The sequence below is a fragment of the Amblyomma americanum genome, chromosome 3 (assembly GCF_052857255.1).
Source record: "Amblyomma americanum isolate KBUSLIRL-KWMA chromosome 3, ASM5285725v1, whole genome shotgun sequence".
NCBI lineage: Eukaryota > Metazoa > Arthropoda > Arachnida > Ixodida > Ixodidae > Amblyomma > Amblyomma americanum.
The window spans coordinates 181,860,885-181,883,386 of NC_135499.1; the positions used below are offsets into that span (position 1 = coordinate 181,860,885).

At 45.2% G+C, this 22,502-nt stretch overlaps 2 protein-coding genes across 2 annotated transcripts in view; both read left to right on the forward strand.

Moving 5' to 3' along the window:
- The window catches only part of Fs(2)Ket (Importin subunit beta Fs(2)Ket), a 68,598-nt gene extending 60,942 nt beyond the window's left edge, over window positions 1-7,656 (forward strand). The window contains exon 19 of the mRNA XM_077659069.1: window positions 6,087-7,656. Coding sequence (XP_077515195.1) covers window position 6,087 — 1 coding nt within the window. The 3' untranslated portion in view covers window positions 6,088-7,656. The remainder of the gene's footprint in view (window positions 1-6,086) is intronic.
- Window positions 7,657-9,810: 2,154 nt separating this feature from the next.
- The window catches only part of LOC144125577 (importin subunit beta-like), a 61,851-nt gene continuing 49,159 nt past the window's right edge, over window positions 9,811-22,502 (forward strand). Inside the window, exons 1-6 of the mRNA XM_077659070.1 lie at window positions 9,811-9,925; window positions 14,879-15,244; window positions 17,104-17,186; window positions 17,249-17,356; window positions 17,556-17,699; window positions 17,854-17,959. Coding sequence (XP_077515196.1) covers window positions 14,926-15,244; window positions 17,104-17,186; window positions 17,249-17,356; window positions 17,556-17,699; window positions 17,854-17,959 — 760 coding nt within the window. The 5' untranslated portion in view covers window positions 9,811-9,925; window positions 14,879-14,925. The remainder of the gene's footprint in view (window positions 9,926-14,878; window positions 15,245-17,103; window positions 17,187-17,248; window positions 17,357-17,555; window positions 17,700-17,853; window positions 17,960-22,502) is intronic.

Sequence of the window (22,502 nt, forward strand, 5' to 3'; positions counted from 1 at the left end):
TATCTCCACCACTTCTTTCAAACTAGGTTTTTTGGCATAAAAGAAAGGGAAAAATAGGCAAATTGAGCGCACAGTTGTGTTCCTCACAAAATTTCGCTGCAAAAATTCAGCTACAATATTAATATTATCAAGTAATACTGGAACAATAGTTTTCCTAAGCTGGCAGTTTACTGAAAAAAACGGGAAATGAGAAAAAAATATTCTAAGATTAAAAATTGCCTTACTGTATTTCCAAACCTCTAATGTTCAGGAAAACCCTCCAGCAGCATATGTAGGTCCCTCTTCTTTAACTCTATGCTGCTCTGCAGCAGTGGCTTCAAGTTTGCGCTTTTTTCTGGCCACCTTAGAGATCTGAAGTGCCTGCGGCATCGTGCATGGCGTCGCGAGCAGCATCCATCGTGGCGCCGTGTATCTTTTCTCCTAGCAGCTGGTAGATCTTCAGATTCATTGGTGGCGGACTTTTCTTGCCCGTGAACAAATTCTTCAACTTCATGAAGTTAATTCCGCAGTTCCGAGCAGCCAGTGCGAGACGCACGGTCAGCTCCGGCTGACGGCTCGATCCCACGACGGGAGAATGCGGGACTCGCACGATGTTTCCGCACTCACTGCACAAAACAACAATCCGAAGGGTCACGCCTGCACCACTTTCTGTTAAATCAAGCGACTGCTCACTGCACATGGGACACAACAGCGCGCCGATCATTGTTCTTACCGCTGCTACATCGACAAAACAGTAGCCAGTCGGCACTTCGGGCCCATCGCTGACGTCGGGCGTCGCACGTTCAGTTGAGCAGTTGCGGTCGTCGCATTCTTGAAGGAGCACAGCCTTCCTTTCAAATGCAGTCAGCACATCCTCGTCATCGGGGTTCGAGCAAGATGCTTTGGTCCCAGGCGATGGAACGGAGATGGGCGATATCGGTCGTTGTGGCGCTCTCGGTCGGCCTTTGCTGGCTCGGCCTCTCGCTTTCGTAAAGCGGCTTCTTTTACCGAAGCTGTTCCGCGACGTGAACTTCGTAGCTGGCATTCTTCCAAGAAAAATATTTGTTTGAAGAAACCAGAGGAGCAGAGAGACTAGATTCAGCGTGGGATGCGATCAAGCGTGGTCTGACAAAGAGAGGCCTCGCATAGCGGTAAACGACATTTAAAGCGTCACATGCTGCGTTTGCGCCAATCACAGCTCAAGTTTCGGTTTGCTAGCCAATCAGGGCTTGCCATTTTCAGATTTTTGTGTTTGCTTTTTTTTTTAACTTTGTGGACGTTTTGCTCTACTCTCGACGGAAGCGCGTGCACTCGCTGGAAAGAGGAAGAAACGGCACTTCTCCCAAGGGTACTTGATGCTCGCTAGGCCTGATAGATGCTCCGAGTGTGCACTTTTAAAATGGCGATTGCGGGCGCACTTCAACTGCGCACTCAGCGCTCAAGGGAGTGTCGACAGTTGATAGAAAGGGCGCATGAGTCACTGGACTACTTGTCCAAACATGTGCCATTGTCCTCAGTAGTGCTGCCATCGGCATCACCGCTGCGATCCCCAGCACGTCGTCATCCCTTGAGATCCCACACTTTGCGAACAACAGCCTCACCACAACATCACCAGGAACAGCTGAAAATTTTGCCTCGCTGCAGCTGCCACGCCTGTATCACCCATTCAGAGACATCGAACTTGTGGCCTGTGCGCACAGTTATTCGTTTCTTAGGCACAAAGAATGACGGGCATCTTGAATGTAGCCGTGAATGAGTGCCAGACAATTACTGGACCCGGAGCACCCATGACGATTGACAAGCACTATTAAAAAACTGGTAAAATGTGGCTGGCAGTGATCAATTGCGTCAAACAGAGCCAAAGAGAAACTACACGTGAGTGGTGTCGGCTCTTCCATCAGCTACCGACATTCCCTGGAAGTGCTGCCATTCCAATCGCGGTGGCACCGCCACTTGGAAGTGTGAATATTCTGGATTTCTAAAATGAATCAAATATATTCGCTATTCATATTCAGTTCAAATCCAACTGTCACAAAACCTCGATATCTGCACAAATTATCCAGAGAACGAGTTGAAAGTGTCAGGAAAACAGTCCAAAAGCATCTTCTTCGCATTCTTCATTTGCTGCACAGACCAGTCAAGCTCGGCAGCTGGTGTCATCAGACGCTACTGGGCTTGGATCTTGCGCAAAATTATGCAAGTGGGCTTTCCCATACAGTAAAATCTCGTTACTACGAACGTCAGATTAACGAAATTTTCAGATTTACGAATTTTTTTTAAATCCCCGCTAAAATGCCTATACTTTCAATGTAAAATACTTTCAGTACTACAAATTTCAAATTACCGAATATTTCAGAATAACGTATGTAATTTAATCTCGCATTCGTCGCAAGACGCTTCGTTATTACGAAGTTCCGTCGAAGTTCCGTACCAAATCCCTGAAGCTAACGCCTGTCATCATCATCCGAAGCATCAGCTATGCGCTGGGGAACTCGTTGCAACGGATACAGCCCCAGCGGTATCGCCATCACGCGAGTGTCGCGTTGAATGAATATAGGCTAGGCGGCGCAAGCTGCCGCCCGATACAAAGGGTAAGGCCATTATCATCCATCCAGCGTGTGGTCACATGCTGCGCAGTAGTCTTAAGCCTATTCAGCGCAGTGTCACCACGTCGACAGCGAACGTTAGGATCTGCAAAGTTATCGGCGCTGTGATTGTGTTGTGCATTAGCTTTGCTGACAATGAGTTCTCCTGGCCCCCGCGTTAAAAAGAAGCGACGCCAGTTTTCGCTTAAAGAAAAAGTGGACATTCTGTCGCAGCTGCTGGAAAAAAGCAAGCAGACTTGTGCAGGGAGCTTGACATTACACCGTCAGCAATGGCAACGATGCTCAAAGATCGGGACAAGATCATAAAACTACATCGAGAGTCGCGGCTGGCTCCCTCAAGAAAACGTCTGAGGCTGGGCAACTACCGTGGACAGCGACTTTCGAATTATGTGGATAGCGACAGAGCGGCGGCTACATCCGCGGAGGTCACCACCGAAGACATCGTGAATCAAGTGCGTGAGCAAGAAGAATGTAGTAGCGACAAAGACGATGCCGACACTGGATCAGCGCACGAAGAGGAAGAGATTGTTTCCGGCTCGGATGTCCTAGTCTTTCTAGGGAAGACCCGATCATTCCTCGGGCGCTGCAAAGATGTCCCCGATGACGTGCACAGGAAGGTCGAGGATGTGGAGGCGTTCGTCCTGCAGCGCTTGTCGTCTACTCGCCAGAAGAAAACAGACTTCTTCAAGCAATAAATTGTAGTTAAACAGTGCCCAGCGTTATCGTTTAATATTTACTTACCAACACGTAAGCCTGCTGCAAGGGTACGTAATTTTAGTTCTTGTGATGCATTACTGACATGAAAATAATGGTTTTTCAGTACTACGATATTTCACAATAACGATTTAAATTCGGCGGTCCCGTGAAGTTCGTTGTAACGAGATTCTACTGTATACAGTGGAACCCTGTTCATGCGTTTTTCACCGGACCGCGGAAAAAAAACGTAACAGCCGTGAAAACGCAACAGTGAGGAAAAGTCCGAAAATTAATGAAAACAGTAGAACTTTTGCCTTGAAACAATTTATTTCGACATCAAGTGAGCTTAGGTCTTAAAAAAATCGAGAATGGTCGATTGCCGTTTTTTCTGCTCGCTGGAAAACACCACTTTCTCGATGGCCTGGAAAGCTGCATTGCTCGCGTTGAGGTGCGACGTTCCTGCGGAGGAGGTCCAGAGCCGCGACGGCTTCTCCAAAGCTCGGGTCCGCCAACTCCCCGGAATCATGCGGCTCGTGCTCCTCGTCGTCATCACAGTCTGAGGCTTCACTCGCGACCGAGTCTGCAACGATCTCAGCGATACTCTGACACTCGGACGTCACGACAGCAGCATCCGCAGCGACGTAGTCGTCATACGTGACTCCCGTGGCACCCAGCGCATTCAAAGCTTCACTCAGCTCTTGATAATGAGAGGCTGCTTCCGTCTCTTCAGCTTCCGTGGCAGTTTCCTCTCCGCCATCCATGCGAAAGCCACACCGTGCGAAGCAGTGCTGTGCAGTTGACGCGCTCACTGCAGTCCACGCTGAAGCGACGCAGTGCATAGCGTCCAGTATTGACTCTTTCCGCGCTGGCTGCCTGTCTACTGCGTTGAGAACATCCAGCTTTTCCTCGAGGGAAAGCGCCTTGCGCTTGCGCGACGCTATCAAAGGACGACAAATCGCTCGCGGTGTTAGCGAGGCCCAACGAGGTGTAGGCAGCGTAGGTGTTGACGGGAGGACACGGACGACTCGGATGGGTTGAACCGCACAAACAAGAAAGACTGGGTTAGCGAGGCCTGACGAGGCGTAGGCAGCGTAGCTGTTGACGGAAGGACACGGACGGCTCGGATGGGTTGAACCGCACAAACAAGAAAGACTGGATTGCTGTGGGCCCGCGGATTTTGTCTTGAACAAACAGCGCGAACAAAGACGAGCACAAAAGACAAGAAAGCGAACGACACGGCGCTGTGGAGCGCAAAATCCTGCAAATTCTTCTTCCATAACCAACGGACGGTCTGATGAAGCCAAACAAGGTCACCACCTCTGGAGGAAAGACCCTACGCCGGTTGCAAAAACCGAAATAACGTGCATTGCATGTTGCTGAAGCCACAAGGGGGATAACACGATGCGGGTCAAGAAGATACCCCGAAGGAACACCCGAAGAACAAGAAATAAGTTGCGTTAACACGTTTTGGCGGGCTAGTTGGTTAAGCATCTTGAACAAACAGCGCGAACAAAGACGAGCACAAAAGACAAGAAAGCGAACGACACGGCGCCGTGTCGTTCGCTTTCTTGTCTTTTGTGCTCGTCTTTGTTCGCGCTGTTTGTTCAAGATGCTTAACCAACTAGCCCGCCAAAACGTGTTAACGCGGATTTTACTCGCTTCGGCTGACGAGGCAGTGGCCATCTAGTGGCAATCTCTCCAACTCGCGTGCGGCTTTTTATGGCCTCCGAGATTACCCACGCGCGTGCAAGGGGGTGATCTCGGAGGCCATGGTCTTGTAGCCAATTCCGTAGCCAAGCCTGGCCAAGACTCGTCAAAATGGCGGTTGGCGCGCGTTGCCCGGCCGGGTTCGGGGTTCCAGGTTGCGACGTATCATGCGGGAACGTTTTCATAGCTACAACGTAACAGCGGGGTACTCAATACATTGGATCCTGTGGGAGCTATGCCGGGACCGGACGAAAACGACGTAACAGCCGGGAAAACGCAGCAGTGGGGAACGTAACAGCGGGGTTATACTGTACATATTAGGCATATATTTTGCAGTTCATATTTGAATTTTTATATGTTTGCCTTCCGCTTTTTGCACGAATGTGCATAACCTACATAGTCTTAGAACCAGAGAAACGTGTATGGGTGAATCACTATCCCAAAGGAGAAAATTGAAGACAGGACTGACTGCAAAATGTTCAATGCAGTCTGCCAGTGTTGCATTGTGATGCAGTGACATAAATGAAACTGTTAAGAGAATTAATTGAAAACTGCTTTTAAAATTGTCGTGCACCTATGGTGATGTACACAACATTTAGGGATTCTGACTTCTGTACATTTCTGGTTTAATCAGTCTCGGCATTTAGAGAAACTAGCATCACCCCTCTTTTTTTCATCATGTATTTATTGTGCAACCACAAGCTCCAGCTAAAAATCCTAGCTATGGGCACCTTATGCAGTTTAGTGTAGCCAACACATTGGTGCTGTAGCTTATGTCTGAATCCCTGCAGTTGATATTGCTTCACTGACTGTTTTAAATTTTCTTGGCAAGTAGTCTGAAATAGCATTTGATGATGGTTCGCACGTTTTGTCGCCTCCAGTGATGCTGCTAGTTCACCCATCTCCTTCTCTAAACATACTGTTCTATGTGTGTGGACCGGTAGCAGTATACAAGAAAAATACTCTTTTCTTTTTCTCTTCTTTCTACCTTTTTTTTTCTCTATCATTTTCTGTTGTCCCCAGCCACACGGTGCGCTAAATGTTGGGTGCCCTATGAGTCTTCTGACTGTGGTTGTCATCCTTGTGCTGTTCTTCCAGATGAGCGTCACGTCCGGGCATGCCACTTTGAGCCACAGGGGGGTGCGCCTGGCACTCGTCTCTCCCCTTGGAGTGGCGGCCCTTCCTCTTCTCTCTCTGTCTCAATCCATGGCTGAAAGTGCGACACAAGTGCAGTGCATGGTTGTTGTGCATGGAGGCTGCTCTGGGACAATGTTACTGCCTCCCCTCCCACCAGCTGATTGCGCCAGGGAAAAAGGAGGCACCGGGACAACGGCCCAGCACACGTGGAGGAGTGCCCCCTTCCAGCCCCTATCTCTTGTCTGCTACCCTGCCTTCCCCTCCCTCCCACTCACTCTGTTGCCCCCCTTCTGTTACTGCCCTTCACGTGAGATTCCCTCGGAAATGCAATTTTGCTTTGTACGTTCAAATACTGTTTGATGAAGTCCTCTGACACAGCTCAAACCGGCATTGTTCTCCTGTATTACCACAATTGATGTCCCTTGTGTTCCTATCACCACCTGCTGCAGATGCGCTTGTATTATTCCTGTCGTAAAGAGTAGGGGAGCGATCCCCCGGTGAACGCAGAGGTTGAAAAAGTTCCTGATTGTGTCAAGCAACTGACCAGGCGAAGTTCGTGCTCTAGTTCTCACCCCTGGTGTGTTTTTGTGCACCAGACGCCAGCTGATAGGGAGCCTCTTCCTATTCCTGGTGGAGAATTTAGTCCGTATTTCTTCACCAAAGAGACAAAAAAAAAAAACGGAATCATGCTCACGGCCGCAGGCAGGCGGCAACACCCGAGGTACTTGCCGTTGCAGCTGTAATCACCTGAGCAGCTTGAAAATGTATGCACGCACTAGAAATGTGTGTGCCAGGCCAAGTCATTTCAATGTATGTTGCTTGCAACATTCCTTCTTTTGCCCTCCCTATTTCTACTTGCTGCTCTTCATTCTATGCCCTGTGCACTGTCCCTCGCTGCTTTGCTTTCTTTGTATGTGGAGGAGGAAAAAATGCAGTTGATAAGTAATATAAAGATGCATCGATTTGGCAAGTGCCTTAAAGGAGACACGAAAGGCAGGAGGTGTAATTGGGGCATCCTGGTCACTAATTAGCTACTTTTCAAAGAAATGCAGCGGTGCACTCAACATGAAGTGATAATTGGAGCGTAAAAAAGATGTCGGGTGCAGAGCATTATTTTAGTTGCATGTTTTTGTTTGAATTCATTGTGCGTACAGAAAGTACAATTCATGTCCTGGCCTGCTTTGAATAGTTTCGTGTGTCCTGCCCTGTTCTTAGTTGTCTTAACAGCTTGCAATTCTGTGTATTTTATTTGCCTCTTTTTCCAGCACTCTTTAAATGCCCCTTCTGCTTGTCCCTTTTCCCTGTGCGCTTGGGCAATTAGTTCTATTTTTATTTGTACAGAGTTTGTATTGAAGAGAGGAGAAAAAAAAACAGAAGGCTGCATTGCTTGTTTGCGAGAGGAGTTTTTGGCCCCCAGGAAACTTGTGCATATGGGGTGGTTGAACGACTGTTGGCATACTGGCCCTTGCCATTCCAACCTCCCTTCTTGGAAGAAATAAAAAAGAAAGGATGGAGTCAGTATCGTTTATTATGACTTGTCACGTGTATTTCCTTGCTGTTGGGCACTGCCGCAGCAGTACAGTTATTCAGGTTTTGTGTGTACAAAACGCTGGTCACTTCACTGTCCTCGTTTCTAAGTAAGTACCCTGTTACTGGTTCCTGCCTTTTGAAATATGTTTGGGTAGTGGACATACTTGTTAAAGGATGTTGAGTCATTTTCAAGGTGTTCAAATGCTTTATCGCCAAATTATGTACACCAAAATTGATACCTGCTGCTGCTGTGGCGTCAACTTTGGCTGCTGAACCTAAGGTCCTAGGCTCGTACCCAGCAGTGGCAGCCATATTTTGATGGAGGTGAAAGAAAAAAAGCTCATGTGTGCTGTGTGATGTTGGTGCACATCACAAAGAACCCCAGGTGGTCTAAATTAATCTGGAGCCCTCCACTCCAGCATCCCTCATAGCCCATTTGTCACTTTGGGGTGTTAAACCTTTCAATTTAGTTTATTTGCCATTGATCTCTAATGAACTCGGGATGACAAGTCTTGTCCACCTTATCCCAGCAGTTCTCCGCATTACTTTTTTTGCCCAAGTGCATTTCCTCTTGATTTGAGCTCGACCATCAATAACTGAGGGATTTTTTTCCAGCATTCAGAGATGCTCATTTTTCGTCGATGTAATCCTTTTAGTAGTTGGCTGAGCCATCCTCAAATTTCAAACCTTTTTGATAACACCCAACATTCAAGCCCGTTAGGCGAGTGCTACGATTGTGCTGAAATGCTTGCAACTGAGGCTGCTTCTACATTGCAAAGGCTTGAACTGTAGGAAGCTACACGGTAGTAACTCAAAATGGAGCCTGCTCTATAAGAGATTTGAGCTGGTGGTTTTCGAAAAATTCCCAGTGGCAGTAGCACATTTTGGGCCCATGCAGTTGCTGTGTACATGTGCCAGCAAAAGTTTTCCAAACGCTGAAACTAACAAAAATATGCATTTCTTCACTGCGTCGATGTGCACCCAGACATTTGAGTGGTGTGTTGAGCGGGTCGCACGGGAAAGTTTAAAGGGCACTTTACAATTGGTGGTTGTGTTCCGAGAATGCCACCTGTGCACAATGGTTCCCACTGCCCGTCTCTGCAGCAGCACCTGCATTAGCATTTTCATGGCAGCAGTGAAATTGTGTGTGGAGCAAGGTCTGTGTTTTCATAGAGGTTGTGTTGCGATTATGTGCTGGCTGGTATTGAGCAGTGTGATGTGTTTCACGGTTTTTTTAGAAGCACTTGTGGGCGGAGAGAGTAGGCAAGAAATTCTTAAGGGCCAGGCTGCAAATTGGCCGTGGGAATGGAAACACTCCCATCTGCAGGAATGGCGAATGCGTCTGCGGGCTAGCCGTTTCCAGAGTCGGACTGGACCGTCTTCCTGAGTAACCTCCGTTACTGGCAGCAGTCTTCCATGTTATCGTATGCTTCCACCAGTCTTTTATGATGCAGCTACACTGAATAGCGTTCCTCTGTTTCATACTGCGTGGACCTTGAGTACCAGGCCGGTGCCTGCTAGCCAAGCATTTCACAATGAAATAACTTTTGAGAATTCACTATTATTTTCAATTTAGTCAAGAAATGCTATGTTGCAAGAATGGCAAGCTTATTGAACTAACGCTGAAGGCACAATTTACAGCGACAGCTGTTGGATCTTGCGTGGAGGCGCGTGTGCAGTGTGATGCCTCGTGGAACGGCCACTTGAGCGCGTTAGTGTCGCACCAAGTGAGAATGACTCCACAGTTGCCACAGGGCTTGCGTCATTCTCGCCATGGCAGGAAACGTCGCTACACCGTTGGATAACGCTGCACTTCGCACGCGCAAAACGTTTGCGCGAATCCGTGTGGACGTGCAGCGCAAACTGCGCGCAGCTTAAGGCCCGTCCACGCACGTGCGTGTGAGCTACTGCTGATTTCGGGCGTCACGCCACAAGCGTAAACGTCGTCATTTATCACCGAAATGTGCACATATTGCAGAATGCATCGATTTATTTTTTCGGTTTATTAAGTGTGTGTGGAAGCAGTAACATTGGTGGGTGGGTGGGTGGCTGGATGATTGGGGCTTACTCTGCACACGACAAAAATTCCCTCGTGGTTGCGAGTCGACTCGATCCTCTTTCGTTTTGTTGACGCCACTTGCGCGCGAGCGATGTGAGCTGGCGTTCCAGTGTGCTTAGAGTCGGGCGCAGGCCACAACGAACAGCGGACGTCGGCACTGCAGCGGCTGTTCACACGTTACTTATCAAGGCTTCGGCTCCAGGAGCAAGCGGTAAATGTTTTCCTTTTCCTTTATTATACGCTTTTTCTCAGGCTTCTTTTCTGTTCTGTTATTTCGTGCTGTTACAGCTTGGTCATAGAAATCGCATTTCGGTGCATTTTTTTTTTTCACCTTGTCATCAAGCTACACATTCTTGCCTCCAATGGTGTACAACTGTACCGCGCTCGCCTGCGCCCAGATTTCAGAGTGGTGGCAGTGTCTTCGCGGGTGTTGACCAATATATTTAGTTTGGTGACGTGGCACTGCCGTGGTTTGAGTACAATGAATCGCAACATGCTATTACAGTCACTGAGATGCGTTTGGCGGTTTAGCATTGGACAACTACGCCACCTACTTCGAAGGCGATTGAGGTGTCGACCGACGCAGGGAGCCAATTATGCGCCTTTCCTTAAAATTAACCGCGCCTAAACCTTCCATGGTTCTTACGGCGCGGTTTAGATGTCCGCCGAGATGCGGCAGATACTGCGCCATTTCCTTCCCCAACAACCAGTTTTCATACAAGAAAAGGCGCGATGGCTCAGTGGTTAAGGCGTTCGTCTACTGAGCCGGAGTACCCGGGTTTGAACCGCGTTTCGATGGAGGAGGCAAAGCTCAATAGGCGCCCGTGTGCTGTGCGATGTTAGTGCACGTTAAAGATTCCCAGGTGGTCGAAATTATCCAGAGACCTCCATTACGGCACCTCTTCACTCCCTCTTTTATCCCTCCCCTTATGGCGCGGTTCAGGTGTCCAACGATATATGAGACAGATACTGCGCAATTTCCAAAATGCCTCAATTTGTAGATGGACGATTACCCGCCGTGGTGGCTCAGTGTAACGTTAGGGCACGCTTGGCTACTGATCCGGAGTTCCCAGGTTCGAACCCGACCGCGGCGTCTGCGTTTCGATGGAGGCAAAACGCTCCGGCGCCCGTGTGCTGTGCGATGTCGCCGCACAAACACGTGATGCGCGGGCGAACGGTCCGTCGTGTGAATCGGCCTTTAAAGATCCCTTGGGGGGTCGAAATTATTCCGGAGCCCACCGGTACGGCACCTCTTCCTTCTTTTCTTTCACTCCCTCCTTTATACCTTCCTTAGAGCGTGCTTCAGGTGTCCGCAGATATGAGACAGATACTGCGCAATGTCCTTTCCGCAAAAACCAATTTTCTTCTACCCGCCGCGGTGACTCAGTGGTTAGCGCGCTCGGCTACTGTACCCGGGTTCGAACACGACCTCGGCGGCGGCTGCGTTTTTATGGAGGCAGTACGCTAAGGCGCCCGTGTGCTGTGCGATGTCAGTGTATGTTAATATCCCCAGATGGTCGGAATTATTCTGGAGCCCTCCACTATGGCACCTCTTTCTTCTTTCGCTCCCTCCTTTATCCCTCCCCTTATGGCGCGGTTCAGGTGTCCCACGATATATGAGACATACTACGGCGCCGTTTCCTTTCCCCAAAAACCAATTATTATTTTTGCCCTTAACAGCACAGCACAGGTAGGCGCTGGTGTGCTGGGCAATGTCAGTGCACGTTAAAGGTCCCCAGGTGGTGGAATAATGGTGGTCGAAATTATTCGGGAGCCCCCCACTACAGCAGCTCTTCCTTTCTTCTTTCACTTGCTCCTTTATCCCTTCTCTTAGGCAGGCTGTTCACCCAGATATGAGACTGTTCCTGCATCATTTCCTCTCCTCAAAAACCAATTTTTTGCATAAATTGTCCATTATGCCTCACCCCCCCCCCCCATATGTGACAGGTACTGTGCTATTTCCTTTTCCCAAAAACCAATTTTCATTTTTTCACCGCCCCCTTGATCAAGTGTGATTGAGGTGTCCACTGCCCCAGTAAGCTAGTTATGCTTGCTACTCAGGCTTCACATAGACATTCTACTGAAATCCCGGCAGTGCGGCTAGAAGTCCTTTGGAATAAAATTTTTTTAGTGCTGCGATCATCGAAGAGAAGTGCCTTCCAAAAGAGGCAGAAAGGTTGGCAAACATTTTGCTTTTTAGCCGACAGGTGGCACAAAATGTAAAAAATGAAATTGAAATGGTTGTTGGGAAATGACGCAGTATATGTCTCACATCTCAGCGCTGCTGCACCATAAATGAAGGGATAAAGGAGGGACTGAGAGAAGAAAGAAAGAGGTGCCATAGTGGAGAGCGCCAGAATAATTTCAACCACCTGGGAATCTTTTATTTTGGAAGCATCGGACCAATAAGTATTTTATTGAACAACTCCAATGAACCTTCAAATGCTGTATGTAATATTCATGCCTGCCCACATTTGCTGTGCAGAACATTTAGAGAAAGCGTTCTTGCACTAACAGAAATCGGACCCACTTGCAGTGGCATTTAGGGTGAACGTGCCACAAAACCAACATGTTCCTGCACTTGATTTGCAGTCCATATGAAGTGAGAATCATCACCTGGATAATTAGCTTATTTCCGTCTAGTTTGCCTATTTATCAACCAGCTACAGTACAAACCAACTGTTACTGGCTCGGAATGGGTTTGTAAACCATGAAAACTGGCCAGCTAGCTGTTTTTCATTGGGGTTCCACTTTGTGTATGCGAGATATGTCTGAAAACATATCTGTATATAATATCATGTCATCATTTATTGCCTGATGAGTTTCTGAGAGCGCTCCATTAATAATTCAAAAGGGTTGTGTTGTCTGAACAGCTGTAACTGTGCTTTGTGCTAAAGGCACTACTTCAAAAGAGGAACTTGATTTCCTGATGACTTGTATTAATGTTACATTACTTGCCTGTAGCAACTACAAACAGCAAGAACAAAGCAAGCTTGTTCATTTTTTTTTCAGTAACATTTTTTTTGTGGAGCTACTGTTGAAAGCAGTTTAAAGGGGATGAAACACCAAATTTCGATGCCATAAAAAGCGTGTTATGGGCTTCCTCTGTCTGCAAGGGCATTCACAGCCAGGTGTTGGACACAACAACAAACCTTTAGAGAATATTTTAATTCCGTTCCAAGGTATGGCTAAATGCTCATTCTCGCGATCGAGACCCATTGCTAGCGCTATTGATACTGACGTCACTGTGGTGGAAGAGTAACCAAAGTTCTAGTCATGTCATACCATATTAAAGTGAGGTACGATGAGCAAGCACAGCCTTTGCACAGCCGTGAGCCCTTCGCCCACGCTCAATGTCCTCATTGGAGTAGTAAATGTTGAGCTGCTGGAGCTAGCCATTTCTTTGTGTCCACAGGTACAGCACGAGTGTGCAAAAGCAGACGATGTGGGTGCGCCGCAGCTTTGTGGGCCCACGTGACCAGGCAGATTTGTCACTCTTCCTAGACTGTGACGTTATTGTCCAACTTGGCACCTGGAAACCGAAACCGAGAATCATTTGCTTATGAATGTAATATTAAATTATTCACAGTGAATATACGAAGCTTCGAGCATGTATCATGCTTTCTGGAGCAATAAGAAACGTTTTGAAACAAAGAAGGTGCAAACCACAAATTTGGTGTCTCCACCCCCCCTTTGTTTTTCAAGGTTTGTTTATTGCATGTTTAGGGTAAAAGATTAGAAAAACAATGGAATACAGGAGGAGGTCCCAAAGTCAGAGACTGTGGACGGAACCTCCTGTAAGAACAATTGTAAAAAAGGATATACAGTCAGCAAATGCAAAAATTTTAAAGTTGTTGGCATCAGTAAAGAGCCGTGAGTGAGATATGAGAAAAAATGCAAACACTTATTTGAATGAAAAATGATTACATACCTAATAGCATACAGAACAACTGAAAACAAAAACCATAGAATAATATAAATGATAAAACTAGTACCATTGTCTATTACCAGAAATTACCGCTTATGAAGCAGTTCACAATTGTGCTGGGAAAGGCATAACATTGCACTATTGAGTGTATATCATGGGAGCAGTTTGTGCCAGCAATCTAGGAAGTAGTGCAGTGGTCACAATGCTGTAAGCCTGCTGCAGTGCATACTGCATTTATTTCCAGCATGTATGCACCCATGGTTTTTTTTTTTTCTACTGTATTCAAGTAGCAAAGTTCATCACATGGGGTTCATCACATGGGTGCAGGTCTAGGCTTGCACAACCAGCTGAAGCCTTACAGAACCAGCCAACTAAATGGATATTCAGAACCTCACTATTGTCGCAGCAGCCTGCATATAAGCCAACGTTTAAAGTTCATGCATTCTGCAGGGACTTACTGATCAGCCCCCTAATACTTTTATATGTGGCATTTTGTTTCAAGCTTGTAAAGTTTCTGCATTAATATTGTGGCATCACTAGAGCAAGCTGCTTTATATATAAAAATTGATGTCTGGGGCATTCTTCGCTGACAGCATGTAGCTTTTTATGCAAAAATTGGCATTCAGAAATATAGATATGCGCTGATTCAGTTATATTTAATATTTTGTGTTGAGCTGATGTTCACTCACCACATACACTTTATGGAATGTTCAGTGACACTTGTTCGCTGAATTTTACTTCTTGCAGTGTCACATGCTATACTGATGTGCTTATGCTCGTGCTGTGTTCCTTTTCATGCTGTGTTGCCTCTTTCCTTCAATTTCCAAAGTACTTAAGGTCTCTCTTAAATCTGTAAAGACATTCTGTCAGGCTGAAATCAAGGCACAGAAATTGCCTATGAACAAAACACAGCCTCTTGTTCCAACCAGTGAGCAGCTGTCATAATTCAATGTTTCTGAGAAAGCCGTGTTACTTTCCTTTGTAGCCATATGGCTGTGCTCAGGTGGATGCTAATGAGCTGTTGTTCCATAATTGAATTCATGTTTCTATGCAAAGGTTACTGTGAAGTTTACATTCATCATTCGATTTTTAAGCAATGTCATGCCACGCACTCTAGGAATAACGCACAGAGGTGTCCCTCATTGAAACAGTTCCTGTAGTGACATTTATTAGCTGATAGTTTTTGCAGTAATAGAAGTTGTGGAGGAATATACACATTGTATATACTGTTTGCAGGAAGCACAGGTCTGATCAAACATTTCGAGACCAGCACTTGGCTGCTGATGGAGCTGGCGAAGAGAAAGAGAAAGAATTTGGGCCGCTGCTGCAAAAAGCCAACTGACTGCTATGAGTGGCTTCAGCGGCTGCAGTGCTTGCAACACCTCCTGGCTCAGGGGACTTTCAACGAGACTGAGTTCACTGAACTCCAATCACTGCTGTGCTTCACACTGCAGCAAGGGCTGAAAGAGATGAATCCAGAAGATGTGCCTATTATTTCTGATGCTGTGATGGCTACTTTACTGCAGATGTTCAGTTCTACAGTTGGTGACACGGGCAGCCTGAAGAAGGAAGTGGTTGTCACTGTCTCCACTCTTGTCAAAGGTGCTCTCTTCGCAAGGTCGACCCATTATTGAATGATAAACCTTGCAATTACATTTTCATACTGTGCATCTTGTAGAGAAATGTAGTGGTCCTGAATGGAGATATTTGTAAATGCCATTTCCGCCTTATGCATATAGCCTTTTCGCCTAATTTGGTGCCACATCGTTGTTCAGCATTACTGATGAAGATGAAAGTTGGTGCTATAATTATGACCCTTGGACAGAAAGGCAGTGTACTGGAAGATGTCTTCACTTCCCAGCCTTGGAGAAAGTAAAGTAGATAGTGTCAAGAACAAAATATTAATTGCCTGCATTTATTGATGCAAGAAGTATGGTGCACCACTAATTTCTTTCTCTATGACAGACAATGAACTGTGCCTTTTACACTGAGGTAATGAATTTTTTGTGTCAGAAATCTGGTGCCGCCGTTCCGAGTAGTGGGCATCTGAACAATGGTTGCTTTTGCATGATACTGCAGGTCTCATATTGTTGCACAACAGATCTTGCTGCACATCACATTCCTTCTCTCTAATATCCCTCATACTTCTCACTTATCAACCGGCCGTACTACTCATCACATTTATGGCCATACAGTTTCTTTGTTTGTCTGTGTCAAAATTCACTTCATAGAAAAGCTGTATCAAGACATCCCAGCAATCCAAAAGGCTTTGACAGATGGGCTGATAGGTATATGCCAGAAGCAGCTTTCCCGGCCTACAGTTAGGGAACTTGTGAAAAGGATGCCCTCAGGACCTCATTCCAGAAACTGTCCTAAATGTGTGTTTATAAGCTGCAATTCTTACATATGAGGTCTGCTATGTCTTGAATGTAGTATTTCTATCGCTATTCTCTTATGAAAAGTTGGCAACTTGGAACAGTGATGCCTCTCACCCCTTCAAAGTGCACTCTTTTGAGACCTCGCACACCTAACCTAGAGTTTCAGCCATTTTCCAAAGCATACTACGCATTCCTTTTTAAAGATGGTCATCATAAATGTGCCACATGTTTTCCTTCATCTGTTCGATAACGTGACATTTTGTGCCAGTCACATGAAACTTCATCTTCCAGAATAGTAACGGGTGCATGAAGAAATATAACTGTTGGGGTCTGGCACACCTACATGCTGCCATGCTTTACAGAGAGCATTACACCAAACATGATAAATAGGCAGGGCCATAGTCATTGCACAATTGCCAACTATTGAATTTTTACAGCTCATATTGTTTGCTCCTTATGGCATCCCATGAAACTGTGAACTGCAGAATAGTTTCCCCTGTTCATTGGTTTGTCGGATTTAATATATATACAAAAAGTGGGCAACACTAAGATTAAAAATATCAACATAAGCCCTCACCTTGCCCAGACTTTGTTGTGCCTTTTTCTGATGGGAATTGGTACGTGACTTACAATAGCTGCACTATGTTTTCATTCATAGATGTATTCCAGCAAGTCTTGTGCAACTTCTGTGTGAAATTCTTCCTTCTCTTTTCAACGCCAGGGAAAAATTTGGCCTCCACTCATCACATGCCTAAACCTTGTGTCCGATTTTCAAACCCAGCACTCTGTGAAATGCCACGGTTGTTTTCCAGACATATGGGGGATTGTATGATGGGGGGATTGTATATGATGACCGGGAAAGCGATTTGTATGTTGATTGCTCCATGAGTCCACCTATGCAACTACACATGACGGTGTAAAGATATTTTTTGTTCGTAAAATTCAGCTAGTCAAGTCTAAATTTCACTCTTAAGCAAAGCATCTCAGTATTGACTTTGCAGAATTTGACTGCAATAGCTTAGGGTGCATTGCACTTAGTCTTATTTATGCAGTATCTTTTGTTTTTTTTCTCTGATTTTGCAGTTCTAGATGATAAGTCTGCAAGGTACCTATTTGCCCTTGGGCCTATCCTGGCCAGCAGCCTCAAAAGCCACGCTGAATACCAGGTAACATGCTGAAACCTTATTATTTTTTAGAATGGGCACAACCTTTGAATACTTTTTCATAGGTCCTCTCAGCAGCTCTATGCCTGATAGGGAACATCTGCAGAGCCTTGAGATCTCAGGTGCTGCCATACTGCGATGATATTATGGCTGTACTGCTGGAAAAGTTAAGTGTGAGTGTTATCGTTCATTTTTTTTGTATGTGAAAATATTAATTTCAGTGACCATTTGTTGGTCACTTGATTTTCATGATGCTTTAACGATTGTGAACATTTTTTTCCTCCGAGCCAACTTTATAAAGCTGAAGCAAAAGAATTACTGCATGCATTTTATATGGAAACTGAATGTTTGATATGCTTTGCATTTTTTCAGAGTAGCACCTTGCACCAATCATTAAAGCCCCAAATTCTGTCGCTCTTCGGAGATGTTGCAATAGCTGTCGGACCCAGGTTCACAAAGCACATCCACAGTGTACTTCATCAATTGTCTGAAATTTCTTCACCTTGTGCTGCAATGGTGAGTTTTCTCACTTTTAAGTATCTCTCCCCCCCCCCCCCCCCCCCCCCCCTCCTCCTCCTTGCATACTCTTATATTTTTATCGCACCGAAGCTTGGACAGTTTGATTGGTGCTTTCCTGTGCAGCCTATTATTTACTTTCTGCTCTGTGCAGTCTGACAAAATGACAGAAGAATTCCAGAACGAGCTCTGGCAAGGCTGCCTTGATGCCTACACAGGCATCATGCAAGTTCTCATTGATGACAAGGACTGCTTGGTTGGTAAGCATTTACGACACATTTAAACCGCAGTGGCTATTGTAAAGCTTGTTACATCTTTAAGCTGTATTTAACATTATTGTCCACTACTTAATGTGACGCTAGAGGGCAGCTCATCGAGGATTTTATTCTATCCACTAATGTCTGTTTGCTGAACTCAGGTAAACGCACATACTGTTCCCCATCCTCAGGAAGAATGAGTGTTTTAGATTTGTCTTTTAGTTCACCGTCTGTTTTTAGCAATTTTAACTGGAGTGTTTTAGACAGTCTATATGGAAGCGATCATCTCCCTGTTATAATAGGTCTGTCATCCTCGCCAACAGTTATTCCAACAAAACCGCAGCATTGGAAACTACATTTACAGGATATAATTTTAGAAAACCACAGCATAGATGAGATAAATGCATGCATTCTTTCTGCTGCACATGTATCAATTCCTAAATTCACAGGAGTGGTGCGCCAGAACCACAAAATTTGGTACACACGAGAATTCAAGGAGGCAAAAAAACTACAGAATAAAGCCTGGGGAGTCTTTCGCAGATACCCAACTCATGAGAACCTAATTTTTTTCAAAAAGGCGAGAGCACATGCGAGGCGTATCCGGCGCAAGGCCGAGAAAACATCATGGCAAACTTATGTCCCTTCTATGAACAGCTCAACCACATCAAAAAAAATGTAGGAGCAAGTTCGAAAATTAAATGGCCGCTACTCACCTTTCACAATTCCTCTTTTCACAACACCCGGCACACAAACGAGTTTAGAGGAACAGGCAGACATACTGGGGGAGCACTTCGCTGTAGTTTCTGGTTCAGCACACTATGCGCAGTCATTTCTTAAATACAGAAATATAGCCGAAAAATAAAGGCTCCCAACAAGCGGAGGTACTAATGAAAAATATAATAATCTTATTACACTCCAAGAAATGAACACTGTACTGTCTGCCGGTAAGAAAACTGCTCCAGGACCCGACCAAATACACTATGAAATGCTTGCCCATTTTTCCAAGCCTGCTGTAGAGGCACTTTTAAGATTCTTCAACAAAGTTTGGGTATCAGGGAAAATACCCGAAGCCTGGAAAAAAGCTATTATTGTACCATTCCTTAAACCTGAAAAACCCCCAACCTCCCCTAGTAGTTACAGACCCATAGCCCTGACTAGTTGCCTCTCAAAATCCTTTGAAAGTGTCCTTAATATAAGAATAATGTTTTTCCTTGAATCCTGTGAACTTCTTGATGCCCATCAGTGTGGTTTTAAAAAGGGATGCTGCGCAACAGATCACCTAGTCCGTCTTGAAAATACTGTTCGAGTAGCTTTCATTCATAAGCGACACTGTCTCGCTGTATTTTTCGATTTAGAAAGGGCATACGAGACGGCCTGGCGGTTCGGGATTCTTCAAGACCTTGCCGAGCTTGGTATCAGAGGAAGAATGTTGAACTGCCTAAAAGACTTCTTATCTAACCATTCATTTCATGTCCGCCTGGGTACAACCCTTTCGTGACATTTCATTCAGGAAAACGGAGTACCTCAGGGGTGCATTTTAAGCTCAACTCTCTTCGTTGTGAAAATGAGCTCTCTTACGAAAAAAATCCCAAGGTCCGTTGTGTACTCAGTCTATGTAGACAACCTTCTAATAGCTTGTGCATCCTCCAATGTATCAACATGTGAAAGACAAATACAATTGACAATAAATAAACTAGCAGCATGGGCGGATAAAAATGGTTTCCGGTTTTCCCCACAGAAATCAGTGGCAATTCTGTTCTCATTAAAACGAGGATTACAGGCAGATCCGACCCTACATCTGAACGACACCGAGTTGCCCGTAAAAAATGAGCACAAATTTTTAGGTATAACATTTGACAAAAAACTCGCTTTCCTGCCTCATATTAATGCATTAAAAAAGAAAACTTCCCGATCACTGAATATACTCAAAGTCCTTTCACATAAACACTGGGGTTCTGACAGGGCAAGCCTTCTAAAAATCTACCGCTCTGTGGTACGATCCTGCTTATACTATGGCAGTATAGTATATGGTTCAGCAAGGACATCGTATTTGAAACGACTCGACCCAGTGCACAATTCAGGTTTTCGCCTTTCAATGGGTGCTTACAGGACGTCACCTATAAGCAGTCTTTATGTTGAAACCAACGAGCCGTCACTTACAGACAGAAGAGCCATGCTCACATGCTCGTACATTCTAAAAATTCGTTCACTGCACAAACATATTTGTTACCCCATCGCTACAGAGTGCCCATCTAGAGTACTATTTAACAATAAACCGCAAGCTACCGGTCCACTGCTCTTACGATTCGAAGACATATGCCAGAACCTTGGTGTACTAGACATATTGCCAAACATTTCTCGAAGACGAGGTCCACATCCACCATGGTACAACGTTCCAGAAATCTGTGATCTCACTCTGACAGACTTCTGTAAAAAACAAATTCCGCAAGAACATATCATACAAGAATTCCTCACGCTTAAACAAAAATACAGTAATTACGCAGCTTTTTATACAGACAGTTCAAAAACAGACGCTTACGTTGGAAGTGCCGCGGTACACAGTAATTGGAATTAAATAGTAAGACTTCCACAGTGTGCTTCAATCTTCACTGCGGAATGTTACGCTATCTGTGTAGCCATAGAAAAAATAGTAAATGAGAACCTCGCCAACAGTATTATTTACACAGACTCGCTAAGTGTGCTCACAGCCATTCATTCTAGAAATGCAATAACCCCGCTGCTTGGTGACCTCATACACAACATTACAACAGCACTAGCTCAAGGACAAAACATAAGACTCTGCTGGGTACCAAGTCACGTCGGCATAAAGGGCAATGAAAGAGCAGATTTGTGCGCTGCTCAAGCTTGTAACAAGCAAATAAAGAATGCAGATGTGCCCTATAAAGATTGCATGAAATTACTACAATGTAAGGCAAGGAAAATTTGGCAGTCCTCTTGGGACAGCAAAGTAAATAACAAGCTACACTTAATAAAACCAGTGCTCGGTGAATGGAAGTCATGTGTGCATCAGAAACGTTTCAATGAAGTCATTATCTGCCGCCTCCGTATAGGCCACACACACATTACTCACAACTTCCTGCTAACAAAAGAAGACAAACCAGTTTGTGCATGTGGAGATGAACTTACAGTCAGTCAGATTTTAATTTCATGTTCGAAACTAGAAAAGGTACGGAAAAAGTGCTTCTCTCCGTTTTATAACCAACGCATCCCTTTTCATCCGTCACTGCTTTTAGGTGAAAATGCAATTGTGGACATGTCTTGCGTTTTTAGATTTTTAACAGAAGCTGGTGTTCTTAAAATTATGTAAAACATGACCCAGTACTTTGCCTGATGCACCTCAGCCACTTTCGCATTCTAGAGAAAAGGGCTGAGGTTTTTTTATTTTGATTGGTTGGGGGCCTCCAGTCCTTGCCCAGCCAAGGACGGCTGATGAGGGTACCCAGCCTCCTTTGAAACCTTTAATATCTTGTTTTGCTCTCAATGCTGGGCAGAATGGTATAACCTTTTAGGCATTTTACACCGCCATATTTTTTATACCTTTGTAAAAATATACAGAAAACAATTTCTTATACCTTGAGCTTGGCGTATGGTAGCCTTACTCGCTTATGTGCCATTAAACTCAACTCAACTCAACTCAACTATTTAGTGTTATTGTCCACACTGCTCAAAATACCAAACATTGCACTACACATGCAGCTACGCAAGCACAAGGTAGTACTAGCTACCGCGGTCGCTCAGTGGTTATGGTGCTCGGCTGCTCACCCAAAGTACGCAGGTTCGATTCCGGCTGCGGCTGTCACATTTCGAAGGAGGCAAAATGTTAAAGACCCATGTGCTGTGCGATGTTAATCCACGTTAAGTAACCCCAGGTGCTTGAAATTATCCGGAGTCCTCCACTATGGTTTCACTCGTAGCCTGAGTCGTTTTGGGACATTAAGCCCCATAAAACCAAGCAAACTTAGGTAGTTCAGTTGGTGAGCATTCAGTCTCTCCTTTCCCATGCGGCCTTACTATAGGATTCTGTACTCTAATTACGTTGCACTTCCTATTTCAGGTGCACATGTTGAATTTTTATTGGTGTCACGCCAACACCGAAGCGCCATATGTATGAAAGCAAATTTGGTATCCCCAGTCTCATGAACACACCTTAATGATCAGCCAGTGCTGTGTGTTCGGTTTACCCACCAGCCACACAACATCTACCCTGTTGAAAAGGTGGACCTGCAGTGTGTCAGCTTCATTGTAACCCATCTCTTTCAAAATCTGCTAAAAGTTTACATGTGGCTTGCAAAATTTTTCATTCTAGTTCATTGTCTTACTACTCTAAGCTTCAGATAACAAAACCATATATGTTGCTTCCACACTGGCGATGATTTTGAAACATCATATACTATAAAAGAGTATTAAAGGCAACATGAATGTCATGGGAAACTGTTGAATGCTAGCGTACTGATGTAGTAAATCTTTCTCTTCTGTAACTTATTTCTCTTCTATGGCTTAAGGAAATGACAAAATTCAATATTTC